Here is a 23,100-nt window from a genome sequence, read left to right on the forward strand (position 1 = left end):
CATCGGGGAATGTTGGTAACCCAGATGAGGGAAGCCCTGATGGATATAAAGGACTTTCGGTATGTGGGATTGAGATGTTGTGACAGCTTTGAAAGGAGCCTCAGAGAATCATTTGGACCAGTCTGCACTTTTTCTCCTGTGCTCACTCAAGCCAAGTTTCCCCACACACCATCTTTCCTTGGGTCAGCTGCTGAGCCCTTCCTCTGAGTGGCCTAGTAAGATAAGGCTTTTAAAATATTTTATTTATTTATTTGAGAGAGAGAGAGCGGAGTGGGAAGGAGACAATCCAAAGACTCCCTGCTGAGTGTGGAGCCTGATGCAGGGCTCAATCCTATGACCCTGAGATCACAACTTCACCCAAAACCCAGAGTTAAATGCTTAACCAACTAAGCCACCCAGGCACCCCAAAGATATGTCTTTGAGATCCATGCCCTTGGCATTCATTCAGAATCAACTCACATAATATATACAGAACTAACCTATGTTATGGCCAGAGCTACTGTTTCTGATGGTATAGGTAGCCTCTTCTCATTGTTGATCTCCACAGGCCAACTTAAAATCAGAGATGCGATCCATGGTGGCCTGCCTCATTAAATAGTCCCATCAAAGCCAGCCTTTATTTGTTGTGTTGGAACGTCTAATCATCCATTGGGTTCACTGGGCCCTCACTTGGTTGGAGGGATATAGGGAAAATCCATCCCTGTTCCAAGACTGAGCAGGTGACCTAGACCCTAGGAGGTCTTTTATTTTCACTAGAGGATCAAGAGAGCAAACTTCTTCCCCCTAGGAGTCCATCATCTGTTCCTAAACTGTCTGTGTCCATGCAGGACATGCAGCTCTGTCTTCTGGGCTGTCATGCTGCTAGAGGCTGAGTCCTCTGAATCCCTAGGATATGTAGAATTGTCCTAGTGGAGACAACTCATGCCCGTAACTCTTATAGTTGGGCTCTACCTCTTTTCCACATGTCCTCTGTGAACTGGTAAACTCAGAAAGAAATTTTTCTTTTGCGGGAATCTGCTGCCTAGGAATGCTCACCTGTAGAGTATAATTGGATAAATAGCAATATATCGTGCTTACAACAACCCTATTAACACAGGTGCCCCTGTTATCCCCATTCTGCAGAGGAGCAAACTGAATCACAGAGAAGTTAAGGAGAATTTTCTGGTGCACAACCAGTATGTGGTCCAGACAGGATTTCATTCTAGACGTTCTGGCTCAGGAGTCTGTGCCCCTTAACCATTACACTGTTCCCTTGAAACTTGAGAAAATAGATACACCTGTCTTAAACTCAGGGCCAATCCCATGCCGTCTATCTTTGAACGATGTTGGTTGTTCAGGCAGTCTCACACAAAAATTAAGATTTGAGTATCTTGCGCAGAAGCCCTCAGAAATTGTTATAGGCCTGTCTACACCCATTTGATCTACATTCCATCAAATGCGGTAGAGTCCTCGCCCTGGCTCCCGGTTTCCTCCTCCACACCTGAGACTGGCTGGGCTTATCTACTTGGTACATATTCACATGTTTGTTCGCCTTGATGATCACACTGCTTGAAAAGGAACAAGAAAGGTTGGGATTTGAGGCAAGGGGGATGTGATCTTTCCAAGTGTGTGACCTTCGGTGGCTTCTGCCATTCTAGCTGCAGAGTCCTTCTCGTGTTCTGCTTGCCGAACTCTGTGTTCCCGTCATTCTGTTCACATAGCCGCTGCCTGGCATGGGAGCGCATCACTTGCCTTCAAGAGCTTTGGAAGCGGTCACTTGTGCTCCTTGAGCGTCAGCTGTTGTAGGTGGACCCTTGGCCCCTCCATTGACCTGGACCTTCCCTCTCCTGGCCCGTCATCAGAGGCTCCTTCCCAGTCGCCTCAGCCAAAGTGTCTGGTCTGTGCCCAGACTCTTGCTGCAGCATGAGAGGATCCCTAGGGTGTTTCACCTGCAAATCACACATCTGTCCCTGAGTCTTGAGGTCCATCACCCAGACACCCAGCCTCTGCCGATGACTCTCTGAAGTCAAGGGGCCATAAACTGTTGTCCCAAGTTTTACAGTGTCATGAGTAAGGAACCCTTGCTGGAAGCAGTCTGATATGCAAGGGTCAAGGTGTCATGGTTCTGGGTGCTTGGGTTCTAGATGTGGAGCTGCTGATAAGGCAGTGAGGCAGGTCATGTCCCATCTCAAGGCTTTAGTTTTGCTGTCTGTCAAAGGGGGTTGGCTGGGCCAGGTGGTATGTAAGGTGGTTTCCAACACTGTCTTTATGGCATTTTGTGAAGGTGGCATCTCGCACAGACCCCGCCTGTAGCCTCTGTCCTCACCATGGACAGACTGACAGAGAAAATAAGCTGCCCTTTGGGGCAGTAAGGTCACGCCAGGGCACCGGCAAGATCACACTGGCCTTTACTCTGGTCCTGCTGTGGTGTTTTCAAGGCATAAGGCCTGACCTTCCAAACAGAATAGCTCTTTCCACAGAAAGCCATTCATGTTTGCTCTCTCAGACATGGATCACTGGGGCCCGCCACCCTCCCGAGTCTGCCTGTAATGTATGCTTCGAATCCAGATTACGACACCACTCAGGCAGAAGGATCATGGCCCTCGGGAAACTCGACAGGTGGGGACCAAGCGAGGCTTTCACCTTTCATGTCCTTTCACCCCTCCAGAAACCTGAGTTGCCCTCTCTGTCAACCCTGTTAACTACCGAAATGTAGACTTCCCGAGTGACCCCCTGGAACCCCGTGTTATCTCCTTCCTCCTATGCTCCCACTGCCACTCTGTGCCCCATGACCAAACCCCCCAGAGCCACTCACAAGGGTGTCTGACCTTTGCCCTGAATTCCAGGGCCACACCAATGCATAATAAGGTAGTATGGTAATTGCAGTCTTTTGGTAAATGAAAACAGATTGCATGTTAGAGTGTGAACTGCCATATAAGGAGGCAGGGTTCATGAGGTACTGTCATGACGCCTCTGGTCAAGGTAGTCGATCCCAGTTAGCAGCTTATTCAAGGTCCTGTCCTTTCCTGTTACAGATATTAATCAGCTGGGTAAATTATAGACTAGGGTCACAGAATGTTTAGCCCTTGAGCATCTATCAGAGGCTTGAAATGTCCATAACAGGTGGGCTTGGTGAATGCCAGGACTTAGCATGATTGAAAGGGTGTTTTGAGTCACGGCACATGGCAACATGGAAATAAAACAGATATATCACAAGTGGGTGGTAGAAATAGACTGGAAGAGAATTTTAACACCTAAAATATGACAAAGATTTATCCCTACTAGCTTCTCAGTTTCATGAAACATTTATTTTCATCTGATCTGAGATTCTACATTCACATTACATATTTCCTTCTAAAACTCTGATTTCTGTTCCTTTGCTTCTATGTTTTTCTCTTTATTTTCTCTTTTAAGTACTGCTTCATTTTTTTTTAATCTGAGGTCATCATAGTGTCTTACTTTGAAAATAATTTGTATAGCGTTGTCCTGATGGTGCTTTCTGGTTAGAGACCCATAAAAATATCTATAGGCTGTAGTTGGGACTGTTCCTACATCTTGGTAAGAGTCTAGGAGGTGGCAGATGCTGGGGGCAGGAGACATTTAAAACTCCCTAATCAGGGTAGCCCCGGTGGCGCAGCAGTTTAGCGCCGCCTGCAGCCCAGGGCGTGATCCTGGAGACCCTGGATCGAGTCCCATGTCAGGCTCTCTGCATGGAGCCTGCTTCTCCCTCTGCCTGTGTCTCTGCCTCTCTCTCTCTGTCTCTATGAATAAATAAATAAAATCTTTAAAAAAAACTCCCTAATCATAGAATGACCTTTGCAAAAATCAAATGGCGCAGGCCATAGCACGTGTTTAAATTCTTCATCTCGGGGGCGCCTGGGTGGCTCAGTCAGTTGGGCATCTGCCTTCGGCTCAGGGCATGATCCCAGAGTCCTGGGATACAGCCACATGTCAGGATCCCCACTCAGCAGGGAGTCTGCTTCTTCCTCTGTCCCTCCTCACTGCTTATGTTCTCTCACACTCTCTCTCAAATAAATAAAATCTTAAAAAATTAAAAGTGAATAAATTCATTTCCAAGTGAGTATTACAAGGAAACTGTGTAAGCCCTGGTTAATCATGAGGTGGACAGGTCTTCTCTTGTGTGATGAGCCTTTTCAAGGTTCTTGGCTCAGTACAGGGTCTTCCACTGCCCGTAGCTTACCTCATTGGTGGCAGTCCTTCCCCTTTCCCAGGCCTCCTTTTCCTTGGCCCTGCAATTCAGGGAGCCTTTGGGGAGGCACAGTTCTGGGAGTTTGCTTTCATTTGGATATTGCAGGATGAAGTCACCCCCCATGTGGTTCTGGGGGGGTGGCACCTTCATTTTACTCCTTGATGCATATGCCCTGAATTGTGACACTTCAGCACAGTGACTTTGCAAAATTTGACTTGTCAGAAAAAGTACTCTTCCCACCCTAAAGATTGACAGGAACATGAGATGGCTTAAGCCATACTGGGCCTTTTCTGGCAAGAGCACACAGGACAAGAGATACTCCAGAGAGCCCAACATGGAATCACATCATATCATAGTGCATGACTAGGTGCCTGAATCTCACCGTTAGAGTCACTCAGTGAAATTGCTGGCCAAGGGCCTAGTGACCGGACAGAGTTATATGGAAGAAAACCCCCTTAGAGTGTGTTAATTAGCGATGGGCATGGGGAGAACGATGGGGATGAGAGAAGTGGTGAGGATGAAAGCACTGGTGTAGACACAGAGTCCATTCCACTTGGTTGCCAGGCTCTTGCCTCTGGCTGTGACGAGTGGCACCGATTGAAGAAGTTTTCAACCATTTTGAAATTTCTTTGGTAAAAGGAAAACTATAGCTTTATCTCGCTAAAATAGGTAAGGGAGGAGGGTGCCCACAAGCCGGTTACAAGATGAGATTCTGAGGAACCTCCTGCCAGTGTGGGCCACCCAGGTCCCAAATTGGCCGTGCTGGACTTGTAAGTTATACCACTTTGAACTTTGGAAGTCCGATCCCCTCCCTCCACCCTGGGATGTTGGGCGTTCGTGAGGTCAAGAGTGCAGGGTTGAGCCTGTGCAGGAATGCCCACAAATGTGACTCTCGGGAACCACACAGTCAGGCCCACATATCTCAGCAGGTGGCTCGGATCATCCCATTAAAGAGGGTGAGCCAGTGACATCTTCCACCAGCTCTGCCTCCTAGGTTCCCCCTGGTTGCCCCGATGGCTCCAAACCCTGACCTCTGAGGGCCTGCTGCCTCCTGCCCGCCAGGCTTCTGTGCCACCACTTCCCGACACCGCACCCCTGCCCCCAAGAGGCTGTACCCCGCCTTCGCTCTCACTGCACCTTTCCTTGCAACGACCCTCATTTCCATTCTTTCAGGGACCAGGTCACATGTCCTGACATCCATCAAGTCTTATCTGAGCCCACACGCAGATGTGTGCCTGTGATAAGACCCAATGCCCCTCACATCTACGGGGGTAGCTGTGTACCTCCTGCCGATGCTCATTCGCACATTGATGTCCATGAGCTTGGAAGAAAGGACCGCATTGTACACTCGGTGACCAGAATAATATCTTGTGTCACATAGTAGGACATCTGTTCAGTGTTTACGTTGTAAAGTAAATGAAGGGAGGGGATGGGATTATCTGCAGGTGGAGCCTCAAAGTAGGTCACAACTTAACTGCAGAGTCGTTGGAAGGCAAGAGCATCCAGAGAGATGAGCTCCGAAGTGAGTGGTTCTCAGAGTACCACATCCGAGTGGAAGCTTAGGGCTTTTGATGCCTCACACCCACTGAGAAATCATCCTGACACACAATGGAGTGCGAGAGAATAAAGACCTGCCTGGAAAGGCCTTCAGACTGCAGAGAGGTTTGTGCATCACACGGTAGCCAGCCCCATCAACAGTAAATGAAGGAAGGTGCTTTGTAAACACTACAGTGGTTATTAAGGAGATTATTAAACATCATGCTGTTCATGTGTAATGAAGTTGGCTTGCATGCTAGCGAAAGCAGCGGCTATTCTGGAGCCTAGAGCTAAATAACTGCCAGGGTCTAGAACTGCTGATCCCCCAGCAGGGCAGTGACCAGCCCTCCTTAGGAGGAATTGTCTGTCACCTTACCAGAGGGCCTTTCTCTTGGTTTTGTGAAAGTTGCAATTCTAACTCGAGGCCACAGGCGCTGGGGAACCCCCCACACACACACACACACACCGAGCAGGCAGGGTTCATAATTCCTGAGGTTGGAGAAGGAAGGTGGGGTGTGGCAGGAAGAGGGAGTGATGTACGGGGTGGAGGGGCAGTGAGGCAGGAGTGGGGAATAGGTGGAATGACCACACTGCTGCAGGGCCAGGCTCCCACTCACAGCACCTTGTCCTCGGCCACTGACTAATTTGGGGTCGCAAAGCAGCTCTCTGAGTTATGCGTTTTCTCCTGTGTTTTGACAAAATAGATTTTTGTGTGTTTGCTAACTTGCTGAGGCTGTCCAGCTGTCTGTCTGTATTCTGTAGGGACTGCTCGGAACACTAACAGGGCCCCTGCACTTGCTGAAAAAATATGCCCCCTGATGCAGGGCTTGAAGCCAGAACTGACTTATCTCGGGAAAGCTCCACCTCAGAAGGCACCTCGCTAAAATCTGGTTTCCTGTTGGTCAAGGTGAATCATCTCATACAGTCCCCACATTTCTGCCGTGCAAGACACAGAGCTTTATTTCAGGGGTGCTGTGGCATCCCAACCGGCCAGCCCCTCTAGCATTTAGTCGGGCCGCTGAGAAAGAGGCTGCGGCAGGTTGGAAGGCACAGTGTCACCGCCCCCCCTTTTCCCAGACTGAGCCCTGGACGCAACATGGGACAAATTTGCCTGTGACATCCTAGCTTTTGTTGCTCTGTCATTTCCAGCTAACCAAAGGTTACAATTTCAGTCATCTTTTACTTTTTAAATTCTTTTAAAATTTTCAAATTTTTCTTATTTATTTTTAAAGATTTTATTTATTTGACAGCCTGCACACAAACAGGCTCCCCACTGAGCAGGGAGCCCGATCTGGGGCTCAATCCTAGGACCCCAGGATCATGACCTGAGCCAAAGTCAGATGCTTCACCGACTGAGCCACCCAGGCACCCCTCAGCCATCTTTTAGAATGACTTTTTCAGGGGCGCCTGGGTGGCATAGTCCGTTAAGCGTTCAACTTTTAGTTTGGGCTCAGGTTGTGATCTCAGAGTCATGAGATCTAGCCCCTCATCAGGCTCTGTGCTCAGCCGGAAGGATACTCGAGACTGTCTCTCCCTCTCCCCCACCCCTTCCCCCCTTGTTGTGTACACTCTCTTTTGTTAAGATGTATTTATCTATTTGAGAGAGAGGGTGAGTGAGGGGAAGGGGCAGAGGCAGAGGGAAAGAGAGAAGACGACTCCTTGCTGAGCAGAGAGCCTACCACAGGGTTCGGTCTCACAACCATGAGATCAAGACCTGAGCCAAAACCAAGTCAGATGCTTAACCGACTGCACCACTCAGGTGCCCCAAGAATAACTTTTTCATTAGACAGTTGAAGAGCATAAGAATTATAAAAGTCATTCATCCATGTATCCATGAAGCATTTCTGGCCCGGTCCCCAGCCTGCTAGGGGAGGTACAGAATTGGGCTGAAACCGGTGACATACACAAGACAAGGCAGTATCTATAAGGTATTGATCCTGGGGCCTGCCCCTGAGTGAAGCTCGGATGCCTTCCTTGACATTCAGTGGCCAAAGACACTTTCTGGGTTCCAGGTGGGACTCTGTTTTGGTTTTATATGGGACCCAGTGAACACTTTTTTGACTCTTTTCAGTCATTTTTCAATAGATAGTTATGGTGGGAAATAAATTGGGGGAGCGAGTACAGAGTGGGGACAGGGAGCATGGTTGCAGTTTTCAATAGGGTGGTCCAGGGAGCAAAACCCAGAAAGAAGTAGAGGAGTACCCGCAAGAGGCACTGTGCTGGGGGAGCACGTGCTGGGGCCTGAAGTGGGGCATGTCTACAGGATGTAGAAGCCAGCGAAGAGGTCAGCGTGAGGCTGGAGTGAAGGGCATGAGGATGCAGCCAGAGAAGGAGCGGGCGCGGGGTCATGGAGGGACTTACAGGCCCTCCTCCAGCTGTTACAACATGTTATGTTGCCCTCTTCATTTTCATCCATATTTTGACTTTTGTTGTGCCCAACTCCAAAAAGCAGGAGATTTCACTTGTGGGGCAAAGTATGTTCCCTGTGTAAATAGCGGGTATATACACGTACATCTGTCATCTGACACTAAGGAGATGTATGGCTAGAATCACTCTTTCAGGGTCCTGTTGGGGTCTGGTCCATAGCAAGGAGGATGTAGATGAAGCCCTATATCTCTGTATTCCTCACGTCTAATGCCTTTTCCTTATACTGGGTGACACTACTCTGTCCCTTACAGTGACTTCTATCATTAGCAGCACAAAAACGTCTTCATAGGGCCCGGTGCAAGCCATTTCGGCATATAAAGTGGATTAATAGGGATGGCTCAGCGTTAAGCTATGCCAGAGCCGAGTCCAAATTTTATTCCGGTACAGGGATGACTTTCTATGTGGCCTCTCTGGCTCTGGAGCTAATTTGGATGGTGAGTAGCCCCACAGGTATTTATATGTAGTGTTTGGTATTTTTACTGGGTCCTATTCTTCTCCCTTGGATCACCTAAAATGGTTAAGAATTTTCTAGTGGGATTAAGGTTGTGATCTCTGGGGAGGGGTGGGCCATCTGCTCCTGGTTATTTTTGTGTTAGCCACTTCCCCTTAAATGTATGTTCACAAATGAGCCACAGCCGTATCAGCTGGGGTCAAAGGAAGACGGATCTAGGTGCTGCTCCTGAACTTGGTCTGTGAGCCATGGCTTCCCATAGACACTCAGGTAAAGCTTCACGTTCTTTATCTTGCATCGAGCACGATTTTGTTGGGGCAGTGAATCCGCCAGCCTACTCAAAGATAACTTTTTGACGAAATGATTTCGGGCTCGTCAAAATAGTAAGTCACTCCTAGCTCGTCTGTGTTGCATCCTGCCTTCTGCTGCTGTGGCAAAGACAAGAGGCCGTTTGGGTGGCTTGTTTTGTAAAAATCTAAACTTACTACTATAGTTCACATTTTTCAGGGCATCCTGTGAAGTGACAAGAGATTGTGTGAGGGAAGATTTTTATTGGGGCAGGGGGATGTGTTAGCAGTTCTTTGTTATTTATAGGATATGGATGTTCACCTTGACTGCTTTAAATTGAATTTAAGGTATGTTAGGAAACGTCAACTAAATATGGAGCCTGAGGGAGAAAGTCCATAATGACTCACCACGTCTTCCCTCCCCTGACTGATAGGTTAAGTCCATCCAAAGAGAAGCAACTATGATCCTCTCAATGTGGCACATCGGCTAGGAATTGTTCTTATCCGAAAAAGGGGCAAATTTTCAGAATCTTATCTGAAAAGGGGGCAAACTAGACCATCATTTCCATGAGAGTCGTCTCTTTGTTTTGTAAGCTGGCATGAAGGAAGCCCTTGGGCTGTAGCCAGACACCCCCAGGACAGGGGCTGAAGGGCTGAACAACAGACCACCTTCCCCAGAAGGCCTGGCTCTCTGAAGTCACCCTGCTGCCTGTCTCTCCTCCAGAGCCAGGAATGTCATTGTGGCTCTTTTGCCCTCTGCCTAAGTAACGGTCCCCTCTCTCAGAAGCAGGCACTTTTGGCCTGTCTCCCAGCTTTCAGACAAAGTAATTTGGGGTGGCAGTCTTTTGGAAAAATAGTTCTCAAATTTTTGTAACAGCTCATCAAAATATATTTTTAAAAGATTTTATTTATTTACTTGAGAGAGGGGGAGGGAGAGAGCACAGGAGAGGGAAAAATTGATTCCTTGCTGAGCAAAGAGCCCAATGTGGAGCTTGATCCCAGGACCCCCAAGATCATGACCTGAGCTGAAGGCAGATGTTCAACCACTGAGCCACACAGGCGTTTTGCCCATCAAAATTTAAATAATGAAAGTACTTTTGGAAATTTCTCTCAGGTGTTTTATTTTATTTTTTTAAAGATTATATTTATTCATGAGAGAGAGAGAGAGGCAGAAACATAGGCAGAGGGAGAAGCAGGCTCCCTGCGAGGAACCCGATGTGGGACTCGATCCCAGCATCCTAGGATCACGTCCTGAGCCGAAGGCAGATGCTCAACCAGCCACCCAGGTGCCCCATCCTCAGGTGTTTTAAAACAAATGCACTGCAATGGCATTCCCTGCTTTAATGAATTAATATGCAATGTCTGTCTTGTTCCCAAATGTTGAAGAGCTGTCTCTGTTTTTCCCATACCCCCAGGAACCATTTTACAAACATGGTACCGCATACCTGAGATTGTGGTAATCAGCCAACATACACATTCTCTGGGTGCAGGCAAACTATTCACCTGCACCAGTTGTTCCAATGGACCTTGATCAAGCATGTGAACTGGTAGAGTAACTCCCCATTTTATTTTGATTAAATGACAGAATAGGGAAATACATTTAAAAAGTCACCTATTTACAATATACCCAACCTCTGGCTTTACTTTGCACCAAATCTGGACATGATTCTTGCTTCTATAAATCTGGAAACAAGAACTGTGACCAAATTAGGTTATTGAAAGCTCTTCTATGATTCTTAAAACAAGGGGCTAGCTTTTTATATTGCATTAGAAGTTTATAGCTCTGTGAAAGTAGACGGGAGAGGAGGCCTCACAAAAAAAAAATGCATGTTGCCCTGAAATGAGTTTTTTATGGACAAATTAGAGGGTTCAGATCATTGGATCAGGATCTATTTTTAGTGACCATCCCTATACCCAGAGGACATTCCAAGAACAAGATTTTATACTTTTGTTATTGAACACTTTCAGTCTGCAAGATGATTATGTAGATTGGGTTCCTTTAACCTTAGTCTTGCAAGTTGAGGGCCCAGGTGGGGGTGTGGATGGGAGGCTGGGGGTGTGGATGGGGAGGGAAGTAAGACCATTTGTCATGTTATGTAGCCATTAATTCCCTTTGCCAGCCACTGCCCAGTGGATCTCACACACCCAGCAGTCTTTTTGGGGTGCAGGGACAGAAAATTGAATGGTGAGGTGAGCGAGTCATCAAACTGGGTTGGGTTCTTAAAATAACTGACCAGTCAGGAGACTTGGTCAAGGGTAAACTTGAGTGTTTTATACTTCTAATGACCACCAAACCGCCAACTACTTGACCACAACTAGAAAAACTAAAGAACATGTGGTCTGTTGCTGCCAGGTTGGAAGCACTTGTTTTCCCATGCAAAAGATGGAGGGTGCTCACCTACTGTGTGCAATGTTAAGAAGAGCTTTGTATACTGACAGAATAGTCCTGGGATGGAATCTGGCCTGGTGGAAGTTCAGTGGCACATCAGTTTTTGTTCAATTACATCTATCCAACCCTCTCATTACCAGACATAATCTAAACCTGTACACCACTGACCCAAAAGAGATCTATGAGCTTTTTTAAATGGAGTGTACAGGCAAAGTTGCAAATCGCACTGAATCACTTCATATATGTTCTGTTTTTAAGGGAAAAAAACACTCTCTGGTTTTCTATGAGATTCTATGAAAGACTACTTTTCAGCCATGACTCATGAGCTCCGTCTCATTGCAGCAAGTTAGGTATTTATTCTCAAATGTCTGACGACACCTCCAGGTGCGTTAGCAAGTCTGCCATACAAGCGTCCTATTCATCGGCTAAGGCTTCGCCCCATTTATTGAATGTTCTCAGGAAAGCAATCTGCCCTTTCTTTGGAAGCCAATATTTATTCATGGAGTGACTAACGAACTGGTATGTTGGACTTAGCAATTAACAGACCAGAAATAACCTGGATTTCTTTTTCCATCTGGGTTGATGTTCATTGTTTATACTGTACGTTCTGCCACTCAGAGGAAGCACATCGAAGAATGATTCTTTGCCCTAAGATTCACTGATTCCTTAAATCTTCCTATTTTGAGCCACTCAGACATGAGGGGGTGGAAATGGACATTAGCAAGAAATAATGGAGAAAATCCATATAAAAACACAAGCAGAGGACGTCTGAGTGGCTCAGTGGTTGAACATCTACCTTTGGCTCAGGGCATGATCCTGGAGACCTGGGATCGAGTCCCACATGGGGCTCCCTGCATGGAGCCTCCTTCTCCCTCTGCCTGTGTCTCTGCCTCTCTGTGTGTGTCTCTCATGAATAAATACATAAAATTCTTTTAAAAAGATAAGTTGATGCTTAAAAAAACAAGCAGGGTTATTGAATACAAATTGAATCTTCTCTAATGAAAGATTTACAGTTCAAAAAGAAATGTTGCAATATCACGTTTCTCCAACAGGCTGGCATCAAAAGCCAAGACTTTTTTTTGAGATACTAAGGTTGATGTAGAGCACCCCCTTTAGCATGTTGGATGTCATTCAGGAATTTTCTGAAAGAGGAAACTTGTTTATTAAGTGAAGAATGATGTGTCTTTTGAAGCAGGCACAGCAAGAGAATCAGACTACCATCTTGGAATAAATATCTTAAATGTGATCAACCAGTCACATTTCCAGCTGCATTTGAACCCGCTCCATCTGTAAAGGACCAAGGGTCAGACATCAGCATGTTAGAGTGGCAGGAGCTGTGCCCTGGCTTTTAAAAACAAGTGTTTGTCATAAAATGCTTTTAATGAAAGAGGTTTTAGGAGCTTCGTGGCAGTGACCTATCTCCTCCATCTGCCAATCAACAGGCACATACTGTGTGACTAGTGGAGACAGAGGCCCCCGCTCAGGTCCCCAGGACTCTTGGTGTATTTGCAAACTTCTGTGCTAGAGAAGCCTCATTTCTGTCTACGAGTTCACACCTCGGAGGCTAAGATTAGTCAAAGAGCTGCCACCTGAGGGCAGAGACCGACAGGAAAGGAAATACCTTTGTATCCAGTGCTTTGTGCGATGATGGATGGGGCGCCCTTTCCCAGATAACAGCAGCCGGTCAGGGGAACCAGATTTGGAAGTTGTGGAAGGTTAGAAGGCTTTGCATTTTGCGTCCTTAGAAATGGGTAAGGGGTAAGAAAAAGAAAAAGTATCCCCTAAACGATAAATGCCTTAAGTATATGTAATTCAGTAAGATTAAGGAGAGCCCCCAAAGAAGGGGTAAAATGTGATCTTCATTTTTCTTGATTCTCTTATTTCTAACAAAGGGGAAACAAAGAGAGGTGCCACATTTTTGTCTTCCCGTGAAGTCAGATTTTCACTGTGGCTCATGGTGCTGGAGCCCACGAATCAGAGCACAGGCTATCTTTTTAGGAACCTCCATGCCTCTCAGCACTGTCCTGAGTAGCATAACTGCTCTGAAGGTGAAGAGTAACAGAATGATCTTGCCCTCACATGCCTTCATACTTGGTGCAGAATTCTGACATGGGAACTATCCCATCAGCAGGAGTGGGTACCACTCTGGCTTCCTGCTCAAGCATATGGCTGTGAAGGTTTCATATAGTTTGGGACGAAATAGTCCTAAGTTTAGAAAAAACATGAGGTAAGCTCATTTCAGGTTGCCCAGAGTTCGACTTCAGTGGAATTATTGCGTGCGTGCGCGCGCGCGCGCACACACACACACACACACACAAAAGTACTAAAGTTCACGAATTTGACCTCAGCGTTGTTAACATGCTTTAAGTGTTTCCAGCCCATTTACTTATTAGGCAATAAAGCTAGCATTCCTAGAAGGGCCTATTTTATCTTGACAACTAAGTGTTTCCACACACGTGCAAAAAGGCTTGAGTCAGCTGTGGCAATCAGCCTTAGGAGGACATGATACGCCCTTTGAAATCTGTCCATCTGGGTGCAGACTCTTAGGGTTTCAGTGTACAGTGTGGAGGAATAGAAGATGACCCTGAGGTCTTCATACTACAGAAAGAAAAACTTATAATGCCTAAAAGCTAGGACTCGAAAACCCTAAGTAAATGGCACGCTCCAACAGTGGTACCAGGGTGACCTGCTTAGTTTCCCTTGGCTTGGTTCAAGACCCTATGCTAGAAGAGACCACAGCATGGGGAGCAGCTGCATTGATGGGACTCCACTTTCAAACACACCCTGGGACTTGCATGATCTGCTTGTGAGCCCTGGGTTCTTTCATCGGCTGGGTGCATAGGCACCCTGAGCTTGTCGGGTTCTAGAACTCTAAAAGTAACCAGTGCCCACCTTGGCATTGGTAAAGTGACGCTTTGAAAGTATGTGGTTTTAAAGTGAGAAAGGCTTGGCAGGTAAGATCTCTCTGCCTGCTCCCCAGAGCTCCGAATACCTACACAGACCTCACTGTGCTTTCTGGTGGTGGCTGTCTGTGTGACACCAACACCTATGTTTTTTGGTTTTGTTTTTTATTATCTTATTTATTTATCCATGAGATGCATAGAGAGGCAGAGACATAGGCAGAGGGAGAAGCGGGCTCCATGCAGGGAGCCCGATGTGGGACTCAACCCCTGGATCCCGAGATCACAGCCTGAGCCAAAGGCAGACCCGCTCAACCACCAAGCCAGCCAGGCACCCCCCAATGCCTGTGTTTTTACCACAAAGCCAAGACTTGGAAAGAGCCTGAGGTGAAACTCCATATGGTACTTGCGCACAGAAATATTTGGAAGCCATTTTTTTCTTTGAAAGACATCAAAAAAAGCAATAGGAAAAGGACTGTGGCTCCGAGTTCTGTTCTAAACAGATACTTTGGTGAGGGAGGAGGGGGATGTTCCACCCTGGTCCAGGAAGATAGGCTCTGAAGGCCTCAGGCAGCCATTATTCCTGGCCACGCAGGAAGCCAGGCTGTCTAATCTTACAAATTCTGATTTCCTGCCAAATGGCCTTTAGGAGCCACTAATAATTGAATTTCCTGGCATTTACTGTTGCTGAAGATTGATTTGGTTTCTCTATTCCGCTCTTCACAAGAAAGTAAATTTTTGTTGGGGGCACAATTTTGGGATGGAAAAGCTAATAAGACAAGAATTTTATGTGACATGTGAACGAACAGCAAGAATGAATGAGGGGAGTGATTTTCAGCGTGCTGTCACTGTGGCGGGCACTCTTTTTCAGTCTGCGCCAATGCTGGTGGCACTTTAAAAGCTGCCTTATGTAAACTGTGCAGTTCAAGGAGCTAGACCTCAGTTTCAGTCTGTCTCTCCTTCTCCTCTCTAACCCAATTATGTAAGGGAACATTCTGATTTTCTTTTTGGGGAGAAAGTGCCACTAAGAACCATTCTCTGGTCTCGAGGCACCTCCAAACTGTGACACAACTGTCTCGGGCAACTGAAAATGGCACCCACTCACTTCAGTTGTTCACTCTCTGGAGATGAGGGGGTCTGTCAGAGGGCCCCGCCTAGGCAGGGCTGCAGCTGGCCCAGAACATTCTGCCCATCTGTGGCGCGATGCACTTTGTCTGGAGGCTGGCTTCCGAAATGCTCCCAGTTCTGAGTGAGGGTTCACCAGCCTCAGCCGAGGCGGGCTCGGAGACGCAGGGTGTGGTTTCCTTAGCTCACTCTCTGCTATTTGGTTGCCTGTGGCAACAGGATCCAAACAACTTGGACATGTGTTTGTATAAAAAAAACTGGGAATGGGACCCAAAGTGGGAGTCTGGGGCTGCTCAGCTAGTGGAAGAGCCACGGTGAGTACTGGGCAGCTACTCTCGTTCTGTCTCTAGATTACCCTGGGATGTTTGTTAGCACAATAACCGTGTTTGTGAGCAGTTGGAGAAAATTCTCTCCATTCTTGTGTTTCCTGTGCAAATTAAACAATTGCTATCTATTTACCCACGTATGTTTCTCTTTCAGGGGGAACAGGGAAAATGAGCGTATGTTTTAAAAAGTTGGGAGCTAATAGAAACTCACTTTGGGTACCTTTTTGGTGGCAGGATGAACAGAGTGCCTTAGTGCTGGCGATTGCAGACATGCAGTCTGGGGCCTGGGCTCGGGGGGCCATGGGGACAAGGGGCGTTATTTCCTGTGAAGGCAGTGGAAGGGGTTCTTGGAATGATCAGCTTAACACGTTTTAAAAGCCTTTCTCCTCCCACCCCCAACCCATCATTCAAGTTGCAGTTTTTAAAACCGCAAATGTCCTAAGTAGTAATACGTCATTGACTGTGGATCCTTGCTTGCTCAAACAGCGGGGCAACTTGATTTTGGCATGTCACAGAACAGCACATCACTGTGACCAGTGGGCATAGTTGTAGACCTTGCCAGTACCAACGGAGAATGCCATTGTTAGAAGTCCTCTCTGGCAGGACACCTGGGTGGCTCAGTGGTTGAGTGTCTGCCTTTGGCCCTGGGCGTGATCCCAGGATGAGTCCCACATCAGGCTCCCTGAATGGAGCCTGCTTCTCTCTCTGCCCATGTCTCTGCCTCTCTCTCTGTCTCTCTCTCTCTCTCTGTCTCTCTGTCTCTCATGAATAAATAAAATCTTTTTAAAAAAGTCCTCTCCGGGGTGATGGCTCAGGCCTCAGTCTGTGAACTATGTTGGACGGAACTCTCTGGGATCTGTTCAGGATTTAAAAGTGTTCTGCCAGATTTGAAGGATTAGATGCAGGCGTTTTGCACATATCCATAAGGATGGCTCACGTGGGCAGCAGGGAGCCAGGTCAGAGGCGCTGACTTCTGCAGACAGGAGGGAGTGGAGCTTGGGAGGAAGAGCCAGAACCTGGCAGGGAGGGCCCGATCACTGCCTAGAAGGCGGATGGGGAGCCTAGCAGTGGCTCCGGGCATTCCTCCTCCTCCTCCTCCTCAGGCTGCCAAGCAGTTTGCCATCAGGAGCTGTCGCTGGCACTGAGCCCAACCTGTGTGCCCCTTTGCGTGAAACCCCCCTTCTCTTGCCTGCACCCGTTCACCTCACTGCTCGAAGCCACCCTACCTTGCCAGAAGCCCTGTGAGACCAACGCAAGCCCTGACCCGCTTGTACCCCCCACTAGACCCTGGTACCCCCCTGAAGGCGGAGGTTGGGAGGCTGTTTCTTCCCAGGGTCCTAGTGAAGTGCCTATGGTCGGTCGTGGCGCCTGAGGCCAGCCAGGCTGGGCAGCAGCTGGCACCTGGCTTCTGGGCCTTGGTCGCACCACGCCGCCGACCCCCAGGGCCTCAGTGGCAGCCCACTCCTAGCCTCCCAGGGCTCATTGGCTCTGCCTGCTTGCCCCCCACAGGTCCCTCCAGCTACAAGGTGGGCACCATGACTGAAAAGTTCGACTGCCACTACTGCAGGGACTCCCTCCAGGGGAAGAAGTATGTGCAGAAGGACGGCCACCACTGCTGCCTGAAATGCTTTGACAAGTTCTGCGCCAACACCTGCGTGGAGTGCCGGAAGCCCATCGGGGCAGACTCCAAGGTAGGGCAGCTGGCCCCGGGGTGGGGAGTGGTGGCAGGGGGATGGGCGTACAGGCAGGGGACACCCACGCAAGGCAGGGGGGACAGGGCTGTGGCATTAAGGGAGAAGAAGCCCTGGCTTCCTGGGTCAGTGCCCAGCACCTCCACACCAGTGTGAGGCTCCCCAGGTATCCGATGCAAGAGTTGCACAGGATGGGCCTTTCTTGCTCATGTAACTTCCTCACCTCGGCGTCTCCTTGTGTGACTCACAGAAACACTCACTGCAGGTGTAGTCCGCCCCTAGACACCTCCGTCTGGATGAGAGGGTCACTGCCTCCCACCCCATGCCCCCAGCGCCACTCACAGCAGCCCATCCCCTTGTGCTTGGTCTCCAGGAGGTGCACTATAAGAACCGCTACTGGCATGACACGTGCTTCCGCTGCGCCAAGTGCCTTCACCCCTTGGCCAATGAGACCTTTGTGGCCAAGGACAACAAGATCCTGTGCAACAAGTGCACCACCCGGGAGGACTCACCCAAGTGCAAGGGGTGCTTCAAGCCAATCGTGGCAGGTAGTGTCCCCTCTCCCCCCCGGGGCAGCCAGGGAGGAGGCCCCCCAGGGCAGAGATGATGCTGGGGGCTCGCGGTGGTGGGGTCGTGCTGCTGCGAGCCGTGCTCAGGTTTTAGCGTATATATGCACGCAAATATATACACGTATATCTGCGTACACATATATGCTCGCACACACGCACACACTCGGCAACTAAAGAACGCTGGACAGAGCAGTCTGTGGCAAGAGAAAGAAGTGAAAAGTATGTAGCGCTTTCTCATTTGGGTAGAGTGAGTGATCAAAGCATGCGTCCTCCTCAGGGTGGAATTCTGGGCCAGGCAGTCCCCCCACCCACCCACTCCCAGTGAGTCTCCAGGTCAGGGCCATGGGGGCGGGGCAGGGCTTCAGGCATCTGGTCCTGAAATACTACCTCTGGGGTCCCCTACCCTGGCACAGTCTGGATCAGCACAACCCCAGCTAGGATGGTAGAGGGGGCCCCCACATGAGAAGCGTGAGGCCAATGACTGCAGGGCCTGCATTCCCTCCCCTCTGGAGGGGCCTGGGCGGGGGTGAGTGGATGCAGTCCCCTGCAGGGGACTGCCAGTGGGGCTATCGGATGGCTTCCCCCCGCCCCCGCAGGAGATCAAAATGTGGAGTACAAGAAGACCGTGTGGCACAAAGATTGCTTCACCTGCAGCAACTGCAAGCAAGTCATCGGGACTGGAAGCTTCTTCCCTAAAGGGGAGGACTTCTACTGTGTGACTTGCCATGAGACCAAATTTGCCAAGCACTGCGTGAAGTGCAACAAGGTACGTTGCCAAGGGAGTCGTGCGTTGACCGTTGTTTCTAGAAACGTTTGACAGTTTGGCAGAGCACTTGCACACACACTATCCCATTCCATCCTCACGACAGCCCTGCGATGTAGGAATTCTTATTCTCGGGTTGCAGATGAGGAGAGTGGGGTAGGAGCAGGCAGTGCCTGGGCCGAGTCTGGCTGTCCAGGGGCACGCTCGGCCCTGGCCCTGGAGGCCTGCCTCCTTCACCTGGTTGCTGTGCACCCTCCTGCAGGGGCTCGCCTTCTCTGAGCCTCGGTGTCTTCGTCTGTAACTCGGGGATAATCATCGCACCTGCCTCCCATGGCCGTTGTGGCGATTAAATGAGATACTGTATACCAAAGCGCCCAGCACTGTGCCTGGCACGTAGTAGGCATTCAACAAAATGGTTGTTGAATCTGAATCCGGTGCTACACTCCCTGGTCTAGGCCATCACATCTGGAGGAATCACTTACCAGGATCAGCCCTGGCATGCCGAGTGCTTTGTGTGTGTTACCTGCTCTAAGAAGCTGGCTGGGCAGCGTTTCACCGCTGTGGAGGACCAGTATTACTGCGTGGATTGCTACAAGAACTTTGTGGCCAAGAAGTGTGCTGGATGCAAGAACCCCATCACTGGTAGGCTAAAGAGTCCTTGCTAAGTCTGCCAGGCTAGGTCTTGCGCATGGTAACCATCTCTCATTTTCCTAAGTCGTCGGTGTCATCCACAAAAGCCCCAAAGAATGTCCTCTCCCCCTGCCATTGTGGTCCCGAAGGCCCCCTCCCAATAGTTTGGATCCTCCCCCAGGCCAGCTTAGCCTTTGCAATACAGAACACCTCCTGACTACTGCTGACTAACTAACGAAGCTGCCGGAGTTTCACGAGCCTGAGACCCACGGCCACGGCCACGGGCAGGCAGGCACTGCGCGTGCGCGCGGAGGGGAACAGCGGGGGAGGGCGGGGGAGCAAGGGGTCCGGCGGGGGAAGGGAGAGGACTGGGGGGGCGGGGGAGGACGAGGAGGGGAGGAGGGCTGGCGAGTGGCAAGCTGGGATTAGAAGTCCCCTAGTGGCAGGCTAGCTCAGAGGTAGCTGCGGGCAGCATTTTTTGCGATCAGAAGCAGAGCTGATCACTTCATTCCTCATCTCGCGGCCGCGATCCACGTGCCCTGGGCCCTTTCCCCGGGGAGCCTTGAAATGTACATTTGAGAAGACTTTTGCCATCCTCAGGGAAAAGGACTGTGTCAAGAGTGAGCCACCCAGTCTCTAAAGCTAGGAAGCCCCCAGTGTGCCACGGGAAACGCTTGCCTCTCACCCTGTTTCCCAGCGCCAACCTCCGGGGCAGGCATCCGGGTGGAGAGAGGACTTGTCCCTCGTGGGTGGTGGTTCTTTATAGAAAAAATCGAAGCTTAGCAGCTCCTCGAGGCCCGGTAAGTGCATACCCCGCGAACAGCCCAAGTTTGCCTCCTGGTGGCCACTTTGATGCCATGGCCCTGACCTAAATCAAAGACACTGGTTATGCTGGGAGGTCGGTGCGCGTCACAGGGCGATAGCAGTGGCATGGGAATGTGGGTCCGTGGCCAAGCTCTGGCATCTTCTCAGGTCCTGGAGAAGCCGTGGCAGGGTGGCGGCGGCGCGGGGGCCAGCGCGTGGTGGAGGGCGGCCAGGGGCCGGGCAGATGCTGCCCCTGTGCTCTGGTCAGCTACGTGAACGGGCGAGGCGGCGGCCTGCCTCTCCTGCGGCGCCACTCAGCTTGCTCCTCTGTTTGCTTTTGTTGTCTCCCCAGGGTTTGGTAAAGGCTCCAGTGTGGTGGCCTATGAAGGACAATCCTGGCACGACTACTGCTTCCACTGCAAAAAATGCTCCATGAATCTGGCCAACAAGCGCTTTGTTTTCCATGAGGAGCAAGTGTATTGCCCCGACTGTGCCAAAAAGCTGTAAAGTGACAGGGGCTCCTGTCCTGTAAAATGGAATTGAGTCTTGTTCTCTGTGTCCTCGCCCTCTGCCCTGCACCACCCCTAGGGCCAGAGCGGCCTCTCACCTCTGAAGTTCTTCTGGCTTTGCTCCCATTTTACAGTATTACTCACATAAGGGCACACAGTGATCATTACTAGGATTTAGCAGCGAAGTTCACTTCTCTCCATAGCTGCAGTGATAAAACAAACACTTAGATAGATTGACTCTTCTGCATGTTTTACAATAGGGCAGAAAAGTGCTAATAACCATTTAGTTGCTTAGTGACGTAAGCAAGAAGTGTAACACACGAAGCCCCCACTGAGATGCGTCTCGTGGCTCAGCTGGGACCCACCGTGTCCTCAGGACACACAAGAGTTGCAGCGGCTGCTCCAACTCGGCTGCTCACCTGTTCCGTGAGCAGAAATCGAACTTACCGAAATGCATGGTTGAACTTCCTCATCGAAATCTCCTTCTGTTCTTTTGTGCTTTCAAATGACTAATACGAATTTCCAGAAAGTCAACATTTGAACTTAGCTGTAATTCTAAACTGACCTTCCCCCACCCCCATACTAACCTTCAATTTTCCCCACGTGGCGTGTTTTCTGAACGTTCCTACTTTCAAGCATGGAACATGCAGGTGATTTGCAAAGTGTAGGCAGACCCAAGAAAACGAGCCTGTTTCACAGGAACATCGCCACAGCGAATATTTCTGGAAGCTTAACAAAACTAACCCAGCTGCCCTTTTGCTTTTTTTTTGTTGTTGTTGTTGTTGTTGTTGCTGGGTTTTTTTTTTTTTTTGAATCTTTCATTTTAATGAATAGTAACATAGTTTATGGGTTTGGAGACTTGCATGTCAATATTTTCGCCCCCTTCAAACGTGTCTGCCGTTTTGAAATTCATCCTACAGAAGTAGCCGTAACACTCTAGAAGGGTAGCTGAGCAGGCGCCAGGATGGTCCCTGACACAGATAGGACATTTCCAAGCAGTGGCAAGTGGAATACCTTGTAATGTAGTAGTTGCCTGCTCTTGGTCCATGTGGTGGAGGCCAGTCGAGTCCCTTCTCTTGTGATTCTTAGGAACATTCCCTCAGAGCCTCTCGATCTCTGGGGGAGCGGCCACCACCGTCATAGGCAGAACCAGACTTCCAAATAGTGCTCACCTGAGATGCAGGCTCACCTACTGGCTGTACTCCATCGACATTGTTATAGGACATAGTATAATGAGACAGTATCAAAAGTAAACATGTAATGACAGTGCATATTAACATTCTCGTAGGAGTGGTTAGCGAAGCCAATGCCTCCTTTCTACGTTTTGTCATTAGCTATTATCCTCTAACGTTTCAGTGTATCCTTACAGAAATAAAGCAGCATATAAATAACTGGCCTGGTCTCTTTACTTCTGCCCGTGGGGTTGCAATAAGGGGACCCTACTGATGCCAGAACCGCAGTGACTGTTTTTCCTTCCTTCGAGCATGGACTCTGTCTGGTGCCATGGTGCATAGGAATTCTAAGCAAGATAAAATCTGCAATGGCACTTGGATCTAGTTACAAACAACAGAAACCCACTGACTCCAAATAAACATTTCACAGACATTTGCATCACTTAAGGGCACTGGTTTTCTTTGGCCAGAGAGCAGGGGTGGGAACGGAGTAGCAGCTGAAGGGTGTCAGAGCATCACAGTCCCCTTTTTGTTGGCCTCGCTTTCCTGGTGCCCTGTGGAGTGTGGGTCTGTGGGACCACTGCTGTCAGGTGCTGCTCCCTCCACGCTTCTGGCCAGCCTGGAGGAGAGGGCGACAGTCCTATGAGCATCAGGTCCACAGTAATAAAAACAAAGAGCAGGATCCCCTTGGTGCTAACACTGACCTGAGCACATTAGCAGGGAGTCAAAGCCTGTCAGCAAGAAACCATGGGCATTTTTTAAGGTCTTTATTTATTAGCATAAGCAGGGGAGGCGAGAGGCAGAGAAGACTCCCCACTGAGCAGGGAGCCCCTGTGGGACTCCATCCCAGGACCCTGGGATCATAATCTGAGCCGAAGACAGACACCCAATCACTGAGCCACCCAGGTGTGCCCAAACCATGGGCAGTTTTATGAACAGGTGACCTCCCCTTGTCTGTTTCCTAGAGATTAGCAGTTAAAACCACAAAAAGGGTCTGTCTGATCATCTGGGGCCCCAAGGTTGCAGGGGTGGGGTGGGGAATTGGGATGGCACTGCTCTGCTTCCCAAGTGAGCCACCAAGTTTCAGACATTGCGGCAGCAAGGGCCAGAGCCCAGAGGAGACCAGCCTGAGACCGAGAGGGGACTACATTCAGGATGCTTCCTCACGACACACCACTTGGTCTCCACCCCAGCAGACTTGGGTGCAGCCTTTGGGTGTCCCCAAGCAGCTCCTTCTGCCGGGGGCGCCCCACTCATTCCCACTGAGCTGGTGCTTGGCTCCCAGCAACTTCCCTCCCTAACATCCCTCATCTGCCCTACATGCCATGCCTG

The 23,100-nt window shown here is 49.4% G+C and overlaps 1 protein-coding gene across 6 annotated transcripts in view; it reads left to right on the forward strand.

Annotated features, from left to right (window-relative positions):
- Positions 1-21,987, forward strand: part of FHL1 (four and a half LIM domains 1) — a 63,164-nt gene extending 41,177 nt beyond the window's left edge. For 2 of the 6 annotated variants that reach the window (XM_038588406.1, XM_038588407.1), the window contains exons 3-8: positions 17,140-17,321; positions 17,695-17,869; positions 18,487-18,656; positions 19,109-19,295; positions 19,884-20,083; positions 20,440-20,626. In XM_038588406.1, the coding sequence (XP_038444334.1) occupies positions 17,166-17,321; positions 17,695-17,869; positions 18,487-18,656; positions 19,109-19,295; positions 19,884-20,083; positions 20,440-20,523 (972 nt within the window). In that variant the 5' untranslated portion in view covers positions 17,140-17,165 and the 3' untranslated portion in view covers positions 20,524-20,626. Of the gene's footprint in view, positions 1-8,476; positions 8,587-8,716; positions 8,874-15,468; positions 15,619-17,139; positions 17,322-17,694; positions 17,870-18,486; positions 18,657-19,108; positions 19,296-19,883; positions 20,084-20,439 lie in introns of those variants that run through there. The other 4 variants (XM_038588408.1, XM_038588404.1, XM_038588405.1 and 1 more) reach the window with 4 other exon arrangements.
- Positions 21,988-23,100: the final 1,113 nt, after the last annotated feature.

The sequence above is a fragment of the Canis lupus genome, chromosome X (genome assembly GCF_011100685.1).
Source record: "Canis lupus familiaris isolate Mischka breed German Shepherd chromosome X, alternate assembly UU_Cfam_GSD_1.0, whole genome shotgun sequence".
NCBI lineage: Eukaryota > Metazoa > Chordata > Mammalia > Carnivora > Canidae > Canis > Canis lupus.